The following is a 15,908-nucleotide window of genomic DNA, read 5'->3' on the forward strand; positions in this document are numbered from 1 at the left end:
GTGAGTGACGGGTTTTTTCGACGTACTTGTCAACTCCACCGTAGCGAATCACATAACTTTGACATAATCAATAATATATTACAGTGAATACGAGCGAAAAATATCTTTATAAGTGGAGAACTGTTGCATTAAAATTAAATACACAGCAAAATTCACGAAGTCTACGCTGATTATTGATCATTTTATAAAAAAAAAAAAAAAAAGTGCCCTCTACGCCCCCCTCTGAATCCGCCACTGGTTGTTATTTTTCTTTGTTGTTGTTTGATTTGCTTTATAATTTGTATATGTTCGTTCCTTACGTCGTAACTACAATCCCTTTCCCTTTCATGAATTTGACCTACCGAATTAGACTATTTACCGAATTTGTAATCACATAAGCAACACGACGGGTGCCGCATGTGGAGCAGGATCTGCTTACCCTTCCGGAGCACCTGAGATCACCCCTAGTTTTTGTTGGGGTTCGTGTTGTTTATTCTTTAGTTTTCTATGTTGTGTCATGTGTACTATTTGTTCCTTACGTCGTAACTACAATCCCTTTCCCTTTCATGAATTTGACCTACCGAATTAGACTATTTACCGGATTTGTAATCACATAAGCAACACGACGGGTGCCGCATGTGGAGCAGGATCTGCTTACCCTTCCGGAGCACCTGAGATCACCCCTAGTTTTTGTTGGGGTTCGTGTTGTTTATTCTTTAGTTTTCTATGTTGTGTCATGTGTACTATTGTTTTTCTGTTTGTCTTTTTCATTTTTAGCCATGGCGTTGTCAGTTTGTTTTAGATTTATGAGTTTGACTGTCCCTTTGGTATCTTTCGTCCCTCTTTTGTCATGTCAGGGCATTACATGTGTATTAAAATGTATTCCCTGAATAGCTTACTTTAAATATGGGTATGGGGTTTGCTCGTTGCTGAAGGCCGTATGGTGACCTATAGTAGTTGATATATCAAAGTCGTTTTGTAGATAGTTGTTTTAAATTTACAATAGTAATATTACATCTAATTGTTATATCAACACTTCAGAATTAATACTTTGTACTTGATACTTTGTGATAATTTTTATTATATATCTAACAAACGTGTACTGATTTAGCCGGTCATACATCTTATCTGTATTTTAATTTTTTTTAAATCTTTAAGATTTATAAAGATGCATAAATATATATGAGCTGTTGGCCTTGTTGTAACTATTTCAATCTTTTCGACTTACAAAGGAAAAGTGAGACTATAGTCAAAATGGGTAAGACGATTTATTTTTTATAATTAATGGGCACTTTGTTCAAACATGTATTTCAGTTGTTAACCTTTTAGTGTATGAAAAAGGACACCCAATCTTTTGATAAACTGAATTAAGACGTTAGAATATGTTTTTTAATTTTTGCAATTAAAAATACTATACAAGATGTCAATTTGTGGCTACTTATTTTATTTTTGTTCGCGCCTACGACAATGCATACGTCGCAAGCTAGAGCGGGATATAGCTATTTTACATTTGAACAAGTTATTTGTCAAAACCTTCATGAAATTTAACGGCACTTGGAGAGAAGCTTTTTACGATTAAGAAATTATTATCTGAATTAAAATCTTAAAATGTTGTTTTTTCCCCCTTTTTTCTGAATCTATACTGATTTATTGACTTGAATATTGTCTTTTTTTTGTTAAATTTTGAACACAGTCAGGAGTTATTTTTAGACAATAATAAAGTTGGTCAAACCTTCCAATGTCGGCTTTGTCTCGTTGTCTCGTTATCTGTATCCTTGCACAAACACCACATGTCCTTAAATCTACAAGATCCCTGAATTGTTGCATAAATTCTTGATATCCAAATCTAGTACGAGTACTCCATAAATAAATTCCAACGAACTATTCGCCAACCAAACCACGACTCAATTGATGTACCACATGGATTTTTAAACAGAATAACGTCAATTGTATCACTTTCTTGGTGCCTTTAATTTGTTTGTGCAGCTTTATAGAGATCATGTCTAGAATTGTCGTTAGGTAAAGCTGTGCCATATAAATAAACATTCAAATTAAATGGAAACGAAATTTAAATTATAATCAATTTCTTTTCAGATTTGAAATTCAAACTGAGTGCTACAAATTTGTGGAAGGAGAGTATTATCATTTTTACTCTTTTCAGTGTTGCCAGATCAAAATTAATAAATACAGCAGCAAAGTTCACTGACAGCGTTACTAAAAACACTACATGCGAGTTCAAAATTTTGAAGCCGGAATCCGTAAAACAAATGTTTGACCAGTTTGTACTTGGTGAAAAAGCAGATTTAGTGTTCTTTAACTTAGAAGTCGACAAAGAGTTCTTGAAAAACACAACTTATGACAACAAACACGAAAACGGGGTTTTAAGATGGATATGGGTTCCCAAACCTAAAACTGACATACTATCATACCCTGTAGATCTAGACGGGATAACTCTTCAATTAACTAAGTCAGCAGAAAGAACAATTCGCGTGCTTGTGAATGCAAGTGCATATATACCAGAACATAACACTGCAAACTATTCTACGTGCGTCCAATCGCTTTACCGATCGCTTTTTACTCATATTTTAGATAATAACACTACAGACTGGAAATTTTGTCACAGATATTTTGAAGGACAATATTGGAAATATGTGATATATTTTATCCTGGGATCCTGGCTAGGGTATGACTTTGAGTGTTTTGGTACATTCTGTTTAGACATAGATTGTGCAAGTATTGTTAGTAAGGGAACAGTTAACATTGTAATAATTGTATTCATATTTCTACTTTGTGCTAACTTGCCTTTATTTTACCTCTTTCTTCCTAAAAGACAACACATCTCCGCAGACCATTCTATGCACTACTATAAAGGAGATAGCCCCTATAGTTTTGCCAGACTTTTCCTACATTTAAACAAAAATATTAACACAGTAGACAGTTTGAACGGAGACAATGTAGCGAAAAGCAAATCATTCTTTGAATGGATAGACATTTTGAGAAAAGATAGTCGTATTTTAGAACCTGAGGCTAAAGTTTTATCTGTGTTTTATTTTGTTCTCTTAGGAGTATTTCTTTTACAAGAGTTGTATCTAAGAAGAGCAATTGCTGATTTTGATAAATATACAGATATTTATCATCCTTATTATTTATCCATTGAAACCGTAATAGACGATAAACTAGAATACAAAGTATTAAGCCTTTTACCTTTTACAGGTTCATTTGTGATTATATTACCAGTATTGTTGGTATATATGTCGTATTATGGACAGTCAGAAAACAAATTCGTTTCTCTCAATCCCATTGGGATACATAATTTTGATAAAATAATTAAACAAAAAGACAGTTCTAATAAATATACAGGATACACTAAATTGCAATGAAATTTCTGGCCAGAATAGCGTTCTTTTTTAGAATGAAATTGTGGATTCAAACGTTTTCGATGCCGTTTTTTCTTCGGAAATGTTCAACGTTAGTTCAAATATTGATTTATCCACTGTTCTTGACGTTTACTTTTCCATTGAATGTGATACTTTATATTTTTACTCTTTTGTTTCCAATGTTTCACTTCATTGTTGATTGTTTTCTATTTTGTCCTTTTAAATATATGGTCCATTGTAGACACGACTGTTCAATAGGTTCTTTGTGCATGCATATTTTTATTTTTGTGTTGCAGTATGTAATTTTGATTTCTTATTTCATGTTTGCATTCAGAACATATTTATTATTTACTACTCAGTTTGTATTTAAACTAATTGTGTACTCTATTTTTGTTGCTGGGCCTCTGTTTTCAACATCTGAAACGTCGTATCAGTTTTGGGCGATATCTCTTGCTGCTTTAGTTTATATTTTAAAATACACAGTGACTTTTAATTCGAATTACAAATACCTACTCAAGAAATTATTAAAACTTAAACAAAATGTGGAAGAAAACAGGTCCGAAACAACTGGCAACTGGAATATTGATGACCTAGAAGATATTAATTGTTGTAGACAATCGTTTTCACTCGCCAACAAAAAGAAGATATCTATACATGTTGAATTGTTTGAACAGATAGCAAGCGAGTTTATGCCATTAAGAATTCAACTTTTGATCTTATTCCTCAAGCTATTCCTTACTGGGATATTTCTGTACGTAACATTTGATAGTATCAGTAAAGGGGGAAATGCTGGCTTCCTTACAACTCAAATACCATTGATTATTACCGTTGTAATGCCTGGTATAGCAGAGAGACTCGTATTATCATCGAATATAGAAGATGATATACAAACAAATGAAGAAGATATGAAATTAATGATAATAAACTATGAACCCAGTACTCTAAACGTAAATTCCTGTGATAACCAGGTCTATGAACATTCTAGTTGTGTTTCTCCAACTGTTGTCCATTCGTTTTCTAAACATTTTGCTCTAGTATTTCCTATCTTTTATACGGTGAAATGCATTTTGATATCAATATTCTTTTGCTATGAAAATAAAGCAGATGAAATCGACATCGAGGGTTGTCCTGATGGAATAAATTGCTGTCAAGCTGATACAGATTCCGAAGATTAAAATTCATTACGGTTATTATATATGTCGTAAATTGTATATGCTTTACACAATCTTGCCTGACATCGGGAACTTCGTATTCTATTGTATTTATGATATTTTAGAAAGAATTTGCTTATTGTTTTCTCTATTTTTATAATTTTATTCTATGATCTTTGCAATAAATAGACAAAGTCAAACAAATGGGCGTCAGCGTAACTACATGAAATCCTACTACCCAAGCGCTGTGTAAATAAGTTGTGGGTTCTTAACATATATTAAATGATATCATGATATATAATCGAAGCCATCCCCTATAGCACAGTATAAAACAACTTTGGCCCAAAAATCAGAGTTCCTCCTAAGCACAAAGAGAGATTAAACGGATATTTGTCCGATTTTTGTTGATAAAATTAAAAGCATAGGTAGATACCAATCAAGTTCAGGAAGGGATAATTATAGTCAAGTTAAAAACACTCCTGAGTCTGATGTTTTCTGCAAACTGTATAGTTTGTGTGTATAGAGGAAGCGTTAACCAACAATTGACATAGCTATGGGAACAAACTGCGCTCGTTCCTTCTAACTCCTTTTTCATATACTACCTATGCCATGGGTTTGACTTCATACATATACAGGGTCCTTTTCAGGAAATATTAATATAAACTAGCGTTAACATATATCTCATCCATTATGTACAAAATTTATCAATGTAATATTTAAAGTTTGTTTTACTACATTGATCACAATTATGCCATTTCAAGATTTCGATGCAAGGAACAACACAAACAGCTAGGCCATGTTGTTTAACATCCAAACACCAACCATCATGGTCGGTGGGAAGCTTTTTTTTCGGTAAAAGAAATTGTCATAAAATTCTACAATTCCTTCAATTCGATTAGACGACATCCTAGTCGTTACTAATATCGTTTTTGGTGTGTTGCTTATTTTAAACCTACTGAAGCAGACAGTTTTCGTGATTAAGGTGATTCATGGTATACCGCCATCTTGGATTGGAGGAACCCAGTACAAAATCGGTCTAATTCTTTATATAAATCTGCAAATTTGGAGACAGCCTGATTTGCAACTTATTGTGTTAGGCTGTGTATTTATACATTGTATAATGAAAACTTAATATCGATATATTGCATTATTTAAATTTATTTTTTTTAAATACCAAATATTTGTGTTTTTTTTTTAAATCAATTTTTCAACCGGGAGATAACTCTTTTAGTAAAAAAAACATACTGGACTGGTAGGGAAATATTTTATTTTTAACTATTAAAGAAGTTTTACTACATTGATCACAATTATGCCATTTCAAGATTTCGATGCAAGGAACAACACAAACAGCTAGGCCATGTTGTTTAACATCCAAACACCAACCATCATGGTCGGTGGGAAGCTTTTTTTTCGGTAAAAGAAATTGTCATAAAATTCTACAATTTACTTGTAGCAAGAAACAAATTAGGCCAGTGACACCATTTTTCATTTTTATTTTCTTAAATATAAAAAAAGATGTGGTATGATTGCCAATGAGGCAACTCTCCACAAGAGACCAAAATGACACAGCAGTAACATCTGTAGGTCACCGTACGGCGGCCTTCACCAATGAGCAAAGCTCATACCGCATAATCAGCTATAAAAGGCCCCGATGTGACAATGTAAAACAATTTAAACTAGAAAACTAATGGCCTTATTTATGTTTTAAAACATATGATAAAACCCGTATTCTAGCATCTTGTTTCAGAATTCCATAAGTCAGTCATAGATTTCTTTTTGATGATGCACAAAATTGTATTCTTCATGAACAATCTATGCCGTTGAAAGTTGGACAATTTACAACGACTCTTGCGGCTTGAAAAATAGCACGTTGACCCATACTTTTCTTTGAAATTTTGAAAAAGCGTAGTAAAACCTCCATTTTGGCAAAGTGTAAGAAAACTATATCTGAGGAAATATATACCTATGCTCTATCTTAATATCTAATCGTTCCGATTGTCTGCGATGATTTTTCTTTTGTTATGATCCCCTCCTTTTTTATGCATGAAGGGTTCCTCAGCGTTGAAAAGTTGACGATGTGTTCCATGTGTAATAATAAGTATTTTTAGGGCACATTCAGCATTTGGGCCATTTTTTTCAAAATCCTATCTTTCAACGTTTCTTACATTTCGAGTGCCACTATTGGAGCAAATATTTCAACTAGGCATGCAAATATTAAACTATTTTTAAATTATGTTTGTTATTTCTGGAATATTATGTATGCATTTAGTAACTCCAATTTGCCGGATTGTTTGATTTTGTTCAAGTTTTCCAAAATGCATTGTGCAAGGCATACACACAATGTTTTAATTGAGTAACTGAATCGCATTGCATCACGGTTTTGTTTCTGTTCCAGAACAAACTACGTGTAGTTAACTTTTTCTAAAATCTGTAAATAAGTACTATTTCCATCAACAACAAAAACACCTCCCCCTAAAAATTTTTTGAACAGTTGACACAGAGTTACTTGTTTTCTTTTTCGTTTGATTTCTTTTAATACACAGGATCCTAGAACAGTAATTTCTTATATGCATTTAAAATTATCTTCCAAGTTTCATTAAGACTGCATATTTTAAATTTTGTTATTAAGAGATTATTAAAATATTTAAAATTTTATTGATTTGATAAAACTATTCTCAAATATCTAAACTCGGCTGACTACTTAAACGTTGATAGTGTGAACATGCAGTTTTAGAAAGAAGCGCCCGTACAAAATATACTTTGATCGACACTTTAACTACCAATTAATTTACAAAAAGAAGCATCCTTTAAAGTTTTATAGTGATCCTTACATTTCCCCCTTTTTATAGTTATATTTCCGCGGGAAATCAAAGGGAGATAACACAACATCGGAATACCTTTTGACTTACCATCTATCAAGAAAACTTGACATAAAAATTGTAAAAGTGTTGGTGCAAAAATGAAGAAATAGTCTTTACAGATCAGATACATAAAATAGAAATGACAGTTTTAGATGCAGCAAAAAGAGCCAAACTTGCAGAAGTTAGTTAGATTAATTCCTCGAAATTTGTCAAATTATTGTTGTACAGGCTGTTAAAACAAAAAGGGGGAGGGTAAAATAGCCGGTCGCGGCACCATCTGGACTTGTGACTATGCATTACACTACCTTAAAACAAAAATGAAAAAGAAAAGAATAAATAATTTGCCTTAAAATTTAGCTCAGCAATAATGTGTACTTCCATACAAAACTGCCAGTTAATTCAGAGCTTATACAATACATGCAATACATGCTTTGCCTTTGGAGTCAGACTAGTCCAAATAATTATGACGTCTGGCAAGGCTATTTTATATTTTTTCTGGGACGCCTTCTTTCGTACGTCATAATTATTTGGACTAGAGTCAGACCTGTAAGATGACAGTCCAATATCAAACAGTCCTGTGGTCTGACAGACTTATCTGACAACACTATAGTCCTACACAGGATCAAATATGCCTATATACATGATATACTAGAAATGTAACTTTTTAAGTCATTTGTAAATTGGTATATTTTTCATACAAAAATTAAAAATTATCAAATCAGTCAGTATATTTGACCTTGTGGTATTGTATTTCTTTACTGGTATAATCCGTCGTTATTCCAACCACCCATCAAAAGCTGCAGTGTACAACAGAATCCTCTACAGAGTACTATTCTGGTATTAGTTAGGTCACTAATGAACAAGGGCAATCCCCACTCAACAGAAAAGTAGCACTAGGAAGAGAAGTCAGTTATTATGGCGGAAAAAGCTGAAGTACTTAAAGAGAACCATAGGCTTTTTTGCCGGGAACAGACAGACTGTAGTGTTACCAGCAGATTGATTTTGTTGGAGGCAGATTTTACCACTGAGGCCCCAAAGTTTAAACTGATCCCATTTCGTCAGTATACTTATATATCAATTCTTTTAAAACATGTATTTTATCTATCTGATAAATTTACGTAATATGCTAGAGGTATAGGGGGAGGGTTGAGATCTCACAAACATGTTTAACCCCACCACATTTTTGCGCCTGTCCCAAGTCAGAAGCCTCTGGCCTGTTAGTCTTGTATTATTTTAACTTTTAGTTTCTTGTGTACAATGTGGAGTTTAGTATGGCGTTCATTATCACTGAACTAGTATATATATTTGTTTAGGGGCCAGCTGAAGGACGCCTCTGGGTGCGGTAATTTCTCACTGCATTGAAGACCTGTTGGTGACCTTCTGCTGTTGTCTGCTCTATGGTCGGGTTGTTGTCTCTTTGACACATACCCCATTTAATTTCCATCCTCAATTTTACTCCCTAAAATTAACCAATTAACTGTAAAATACGTCACAGTTTATGATATTAACAAAATGTGCAATTAAACCTTATTTAATCAAAATATTACTTTCTGTGACATTCTAAACAGAATTTAATGTGTCAGAAGAGCAAAATGAAATATAGTTTCTCATTTAGCAAAAACATTATAATATACAAATTAGCCGTTAAAACTATAAACAAAATGATAAACAAATAGTCTAACAAAATAAGAATTAATTGAGCCAATAGCAAAAAACAGTTAACATGGTTAACAAATAAAGCTAAGCTAAGCTGAACAAAGAAAAATAAATAAGATAATAAGATAATAAGCAACTACAAATGAACACTCGTTCTTACCTAGTATGAGGTACAAAGGTTATGCCTCAACGTATATCTATATCATATGCAGAACTCTGTCAAATACCTGTATGAAAACAAGAATACAAACACAAGATCCATTTCCTTTGCAGTAGCACATCTAAGTGTCAGACCATCAGACTGTCAGATTATGTGACCGTTGGAATACCCAACTCTTCGACTGGCAGACTACAGCACTCAGAAATTTTGAATTTAGGATTATAGATCGCTCCCCATGCTATACATATAAAAAAGAAGTTGTGGTGTGATTGCCAATGAGACAACTCTTCAAAAGAGACCCAATGACACAGAAATTAACAACTATAGGTCATCGTATGGCTTTCAACAATGAGTCGGCAATAAATGGCCCCGAAATGACAAATTATGTAAAACAATTAAAACGAGAAAGTAAAGAAAACTAATGGCCTAAATTATGTTCAAATGCAATTATCTTGAAAACTACATGAGATAAACAGCTACTGAAAACTGTATAAATGATGACTAAGACAACTCCTATAAAAGTTATGACTAAAACCTTTACTGGAATTATTATCTGATTATTGAATCCCATTTGTTTAAAATGGGCAGTTATCATAGATTTTAGAAACAACAAAAATCTGCCATAGATTTGGAAACCACCATAGATTTAAGTCCTACATATTTATACATGATATATTTAAAAACAGACTCTTGCATGCAAAACACAGATGTATATGCATCGATCATGCACAGTTTACATTAACATTGTAACTTGACTTGTAATATTTTTAAGATGGAAATCAAATAACTATTCGATGTAAACAATTTCAGTCATTGTCTTACCTTAAAGCCGCAGAGATCTAACTTTGTTTTTTTGAGAAAGTGCATATATTTTGTTTGTTTTGCCAAAATATGATATCTAAGTTACAAAAAAAATGGTGACCATTGGTTTTAAAACGCAGATGATGTTCTGACAGCACTAATTTTGTGCATAATAATAATTCAATTTAATTTCAGTGTTTATATTGTAATTTAATATATATAGTAATTGTTATTCTATTAATATCCTAGTACATAGCTAGTTTAACATGATTAAGGAGATACATTGATGACTCACACCAATGTAGATAAGCTTTGTCTGATTCTTTATAACAGTATTTTATGATATTATTATAAATAAAAGATGACCTGGAAACAGATGTTTTTACTGAGGTGAAATGTCTATATTTATCATTTTTCTAAATCATTCATCACATAGGTATCCAGTAAATATTAAATACCAGGCACATGCAGAGTTATTGAACCTACCCGGTAATTATGGCTTGAAAAGTTGCATATGACATCCATGGATTCAGGATACAAGAATTTCTTTTCTAAGGTGTCACACTGCTGTTCCGTATTCTAAAATTTGATGATAATTAATCAAATTGAAAAAAAAGTCAATGTTGTAGAAAAATGACAACCACTCTTGGCATCTTAAAATACTTTAGTCATATTTATTTTTCAGTATAGAAAACAGAAAGATGGTTGTTTTATGGAAGCTATCTGGCAGTCAGTATTAGTATTGGGTGCAGGTATGTAATTAACTTGATTTAAGCGGACAGTTAACCCTTTCCTCAATAGAAAATATGTTTTTGCCTACTTGATTCACATTTTTTTTTTCTCAATAAAATGCTACAAATATATATGCTTTAAAGTATTAATTAATGCATTGCGAAAAAACAAATATTTCATCAAATAAATTTATGTCAGATATTTTTATGAATATCCTTTTCATATTGGATGCAAATTTTTATTCAGTCTGATGCAGACATATCGTAGCCTAAGCTTTTGAACTTAAGTACTACACAGGCATCAAAAAGCGTCATTATGGAGGAAAGGGTTAACAATTATTTTGTGGGAAAATGACTTGAACAATTAGTAGAAGAAACGTTATTTGTGACACTGAAAGTTTTAAGATATTAATCAATACATTGTATAAAATAAGATGCTGCATTGTTTAATACCAGTGAAAACAACTATTCACCTACAAAAAAAAGTGCAACCAAAGAACAAGATGTAAATTATTGCAGGTCACTGCAGGTCTTCACCAATGAATAAAACCAATACTTTTTAGTACGTTGACCATTAAAAATTAGTCAAATTTGGCTGCTTTCTTTCTAAAGTAAGTTATATATATATAAATTTATGCAAAATATTGAAGCCTTTTATAATCAGATGCCTGAAAGGCCTTGTTTTAGGAGACTGCATTATTGTTACACTTACATTAACATTAACCTTTAGATACCTGAGTTGTCCAGGGGCATTGAGTTGTGGTCTCCTTAAAAAGTATATAATACCACATTTTTATTCATAGTAGGTTTTTGTGTGAGAGATCTTGATATCTTTCATGAATATGAAAAATCTGGTCTTTCCTACAAGTAGAGAAAGTGAAGCAAAAACAATGATACATAGAAATGTTTAATTTTACATAACAGATGACCTGGAAAAATTTAACATCAAATATTAAGTTTATTTGAAGTAGATTTTTATGCCCTGCCTACGATAGATACGGCATTATGTTTTCTGGTCTGTGCATCCTTCTGTTCATCTGTACGTTCGTCTGTTCGTTCGTCTGTCCGTTCTTTCGTCTGTGCGTCCGTTCGTCCCGCTTCAGGTTAAAGTTTTTGGTCAAGGTAGTTTTTGATGAAGCTGAGGTCCAATCAACTCGAAACTTAGTACTGTACACATGTTCCTTATGATATGATCTTTCTAATTTTAAAGCCAAATTAGACTTTGACCCCAATTTCACTGTCCACTGAACATACAAAATGAAAGTGCAAGTTTCAGGCTAAAGTTTTTGGTCAAGGTAGTTTTTGATGAAGCTGAATCTCCAATCAACTTGAAACTTAGTACGCATGTTCCTTGTAATATGATCTTTCTAATTTTAGAGCCAAATTAGACTTTTAATCCCAATTTCACTGTCCATTGAACATAGAAAACGAAAGTGCGAGTTTCAGGTTAAAGTTTTTTGTCAAGGTAGTTTTTGATGAAGTTAAAGTCAAATCAACTTGAAACTTAGTACACATGTTCCTTATTGTATGATCTTTCTTCTTTTAATGCCAAATTATATTTTTTTCCCAATTTCACGGTCCATAGAACATGGAAAATGATAATGCGAGTAGGGTATCCATGTACTTTGGACACATTCTTGTTGAACCTAAATGTGATGTTGCAAAAATAACTATATTTGATTGGTTTTATATTTACATACAAATTTATTTACCAATTAGAATTTCCCTGACCTTAAAGGCTTTAATTTATTAACTATCATAAATAATGTTTTTCAGCATGTGGAGGTGTACATCTTGGCCAAAAACTACTATCTTCTGTGTTACCATATGGACCAATGAAACATGTGATGGTGACAGTGTTAGTCGGGGCTGGAGCATCGACTTATGTATCAGCAAAGGAGTCTGCTAAATGTATACATAAGTGGAATAGACATATAGACAGATTATACGGTAAGCAGTGGAGTATAGTCCTTCATGAATTAAAATATAAGATGAGTTTAGAATTGATTGATACATTTGAACTAGTTGTACATGTAAACAGCCTTACTGTTCATACTACCTGTAACAGTACCACTTGGAAATTATATGAGAACTACACATACTGAAAATTCAAACTTTAATAATAGGCCTAAATATACTATCCTATTATTCATGTTATTATAATTTTTTGCATCACAACAAGTACAATACTATTCATATGCAAGAAGTCCTTTTTTATTCTCACATAGCCCAGTGGGCCAGTATAAGCTTTTGCCATCACATACCCTTTAATAAACAACAAATTGTTCTAATTTGATTTCATGTTTGCCTATAACTTGAAAATTATTGTATATAAATAGAAACTGAAAAAAGGAAAAATGATTAGCAGGATATCTATGAAAATATTGACATATCTTAAATTGACAGTGAATAGATATATTAAGATGTGGAATAAGTGCCAGTGAGACAACTCTCCTTTCAAGTCACAATTTGTAAAGGTTATAGGGGGAAAAAACACAGAGCCTTGGCTCCCACGGAACAGCAAGCTATAAAAGGGCCAAAAAATTACTGGTGTAAAACCATTTAAACAGGAAAAACTATGGTCTAATCTATAACAGGTGCTTTATTTAGAGTTAACTAAGGCCACTGTTGACAATGAATGTGAATAACACATGCTCCTTAGAGCCTGTAGTACTGGAAATAAAGTGAGTAAAGAGTCTGTCATTTAAAAACCAAAGTTCAGGCTTTCTGTGTACTGGTATAAATCCAAATCCAGAGCAACATGTAAATGAACAAATTATTTTTCACTGAAATGACCTTGGAAGATTTATAATTTTATTGTGTTTATTTTTCAGACAGAAACAAAAAAACCTAACCATTATTCACTAGTGAACACAAGACATTTGTTGATGGTGGCCCCACACCATGTGGCTTTAATGTGACAGATGTAAGCAGGGAATAACCAGCTGTGATAAAATTGTACAACAGAGAACAGTCTGAAAACTTGTTTTGAAAATTGAAGAATCATCATTGTTTTTTATTTAATTAAATTTTTATATAAGAATTAAATGGTGTGTATTTTCACTGATTCTGGTAATTACCATATGATATGCCTACAAATCATAATACCTTATTGGCTCAGAAAATCTAGTTATTATTAATAATTAGTCTGGGTTTGGTGACATGTGTTACCATGGTTACACTTTGATATCTGATGTTAGAAACATAGCTAAAGTTTATGTTCTTCATAAAATACAAATTTGGGTTTCATGACATATCATGTCATACTATATATATATTTGTTCCAGACCATATGAGTATTTGGACCGTACGCGTACGGTCCGGACCGCATACGTATACTTGTACGGTCCGACCATACGCGTACGGTCGGACCGTATGAGTATACGCGTATGGTCCAGTATGAGCTGACCATACCTGTTATTGGATCATATGGGTTACATCTATACAAACATTTATCTCAATCTTTATTTTTAGTTTTACAAATTGTTATTATTACAATAAGATGGATAAAATGAACTACCTAACAATTTAAATTAGATATTTGTTTAATTGTATATCTGAATCCTATTTTGAAACTCTCGCCAAAGGTGACACTCGCTACCAAAAGTATGTTTTTCATATTTACATTTATTCAGTTCATGCATGTTCCTTTCGATTAGAATTTTTTTGAAAAGTTGCTTAATATTCTAAAGCATGTGTCCTCCCACATTATACACATTCAATTTCAGTGAGAATAATTGTCATAATTCAATTAGTGCATTATGTATTACTGATCTACATGCTAAATACTAGAGATTTACAGATTTAATTAGCGTGATTTTTTTAAATAGTTAAAACATAAAGTTGTTATTTCAATTACAATTGATTTTTTTTCTATTTATTTGAGAGTTAAGTTATGTTGATGGGTTATATTTATTTGTATCTAGTACAATTGACCAACTCCTTAACATTAGTCAGACCGTACGCGTACGGTCCGACCGTATGAGTATTTCGAAAAAGTACGCATACGGTCCAGACCGTACGCGTACGGTCCAAATACTCATACGGTCTGGAACATATATATAGAGTTGAAATAAAGTGGATTAGCAATTACAGGCCACCATACAGCCTTTGGCAATGAGAAAAACTTTTACTGTATAGTCTGCTTCATACTTTGTATATAGATATTTTATGTTACAAAGTTTCTGTCTGTCACATGTCCATTGTCCTTGACCTCATGGTTCATGGTTTAATGACTACTTGAAAAAAAAATTAAGATATTTTGTAATGTTAATTTCTCTCTTATTCTGATTAATTGGATAACTATATTTGGTATAATAATAATAATAATAATAATTTTTTATTTAAAGAGGGTTACAGCTATAAAGCTAATCTTCCCTGAGGCCTTCATGAAATACAATGAAATATAACAAACAATTACAAAATATCAAACAGACACATATACATGAATAATGAAATAAAAAATTGTTATGAAATATACAATTTTCAAAACAGGTTACAAGTTACAAATTCATATATGACATGTATAGTATTGTCACCAACAATATCATAAGTTTGAGTAAGTGTGTGAAAATTATTATGCATATAAAAAACGCACAGCTTCTTAATGTTCCATCAAGTAATTTTTTAAATCTTTTTTGAATGTGCTTGTACTTGAGGTTGATTTTTTCAGGGATATTGGTAAGTTATTCCATAAAATAGATCCTGAATATATAAAAGATTTCTTATAAAGCTCTGTTTTGGCTTTTGGAACTTGTAAATTTTTCCAAGAGGCATTTCTCAAACAATATTGGTTTATTTCTGGCATTTCTTTAAATTTTTCAGTGAGATATATAGGGGCTTCATTCTTAAGGCATTTATGCATCAAAACTGATTTGTGGTATGAGATTCTGTTCTCTACTGTCATCCATCCAAGCTGTTTAAACAGTGGAGCTGATGATGAAAGTGGATCAGCATCTAAAATTATAGGTTGAGGTACGGCCTTCAACATTAGCATTGGCTCACACAGAAAAGCAAACTATAAAGGGTCCCAAAAACTACTAGTGTAAAACCATTCAAACAGGAAAACCAATTGTCTAATCTATATAAAAACGAGAAAAGAGAAAAAGTTGTTTCTTAGAAACTATAAGCAATAGGTCAACTATATTTATTGTATGGAATGATTGTAAGGTGAACATTGTAAAACTTCATAT

At 32.3% G+C, this 15,908-nt stretch overlaps 1 protein-coding gene across 1 annotated transcript; it reads left to right on the forward strand.

Annotated features, from left to right (window-relative positions):
- Positions 1-7,412: 7,412 nt before the first annotated feature.
- Positions 7,413-13,764, forward strand: LOC139481630 (uncharacterized). The gene is made up of 4 exons (XM_071265063.1): positions 7,413-7,549; positions 10,671-10,737; positions 12,493-12,666; positions 13,551-13,764. Exons 1-4 carry the CDS (start codon positions 7,508-7,510, stop codon positions 13,568-13,570), a joined length of 303 nt encoding a protein of 100 aa, XP_071121164.1. The 5' UTR covers positions 7,413-7,507; the 3' UTR covers positions 13,571-13,764.
- Positions 13,765-15,908: the final 2,144 nt, after the last annotated feature.

This window comes from Mytilus edulis, chromosome 7 (genome assembly GCF_963676685.1).
Source record: "Mytilus edulis chromosome 7, xbMytEdul2.2, whole genome shotgun sequence".
Lineage (NCBI taxonomy): Eukaryota > Metazoa > Mollusca > Bivalvia > Mytilida > Mytilidae > Mytilus > Mytilus edulis.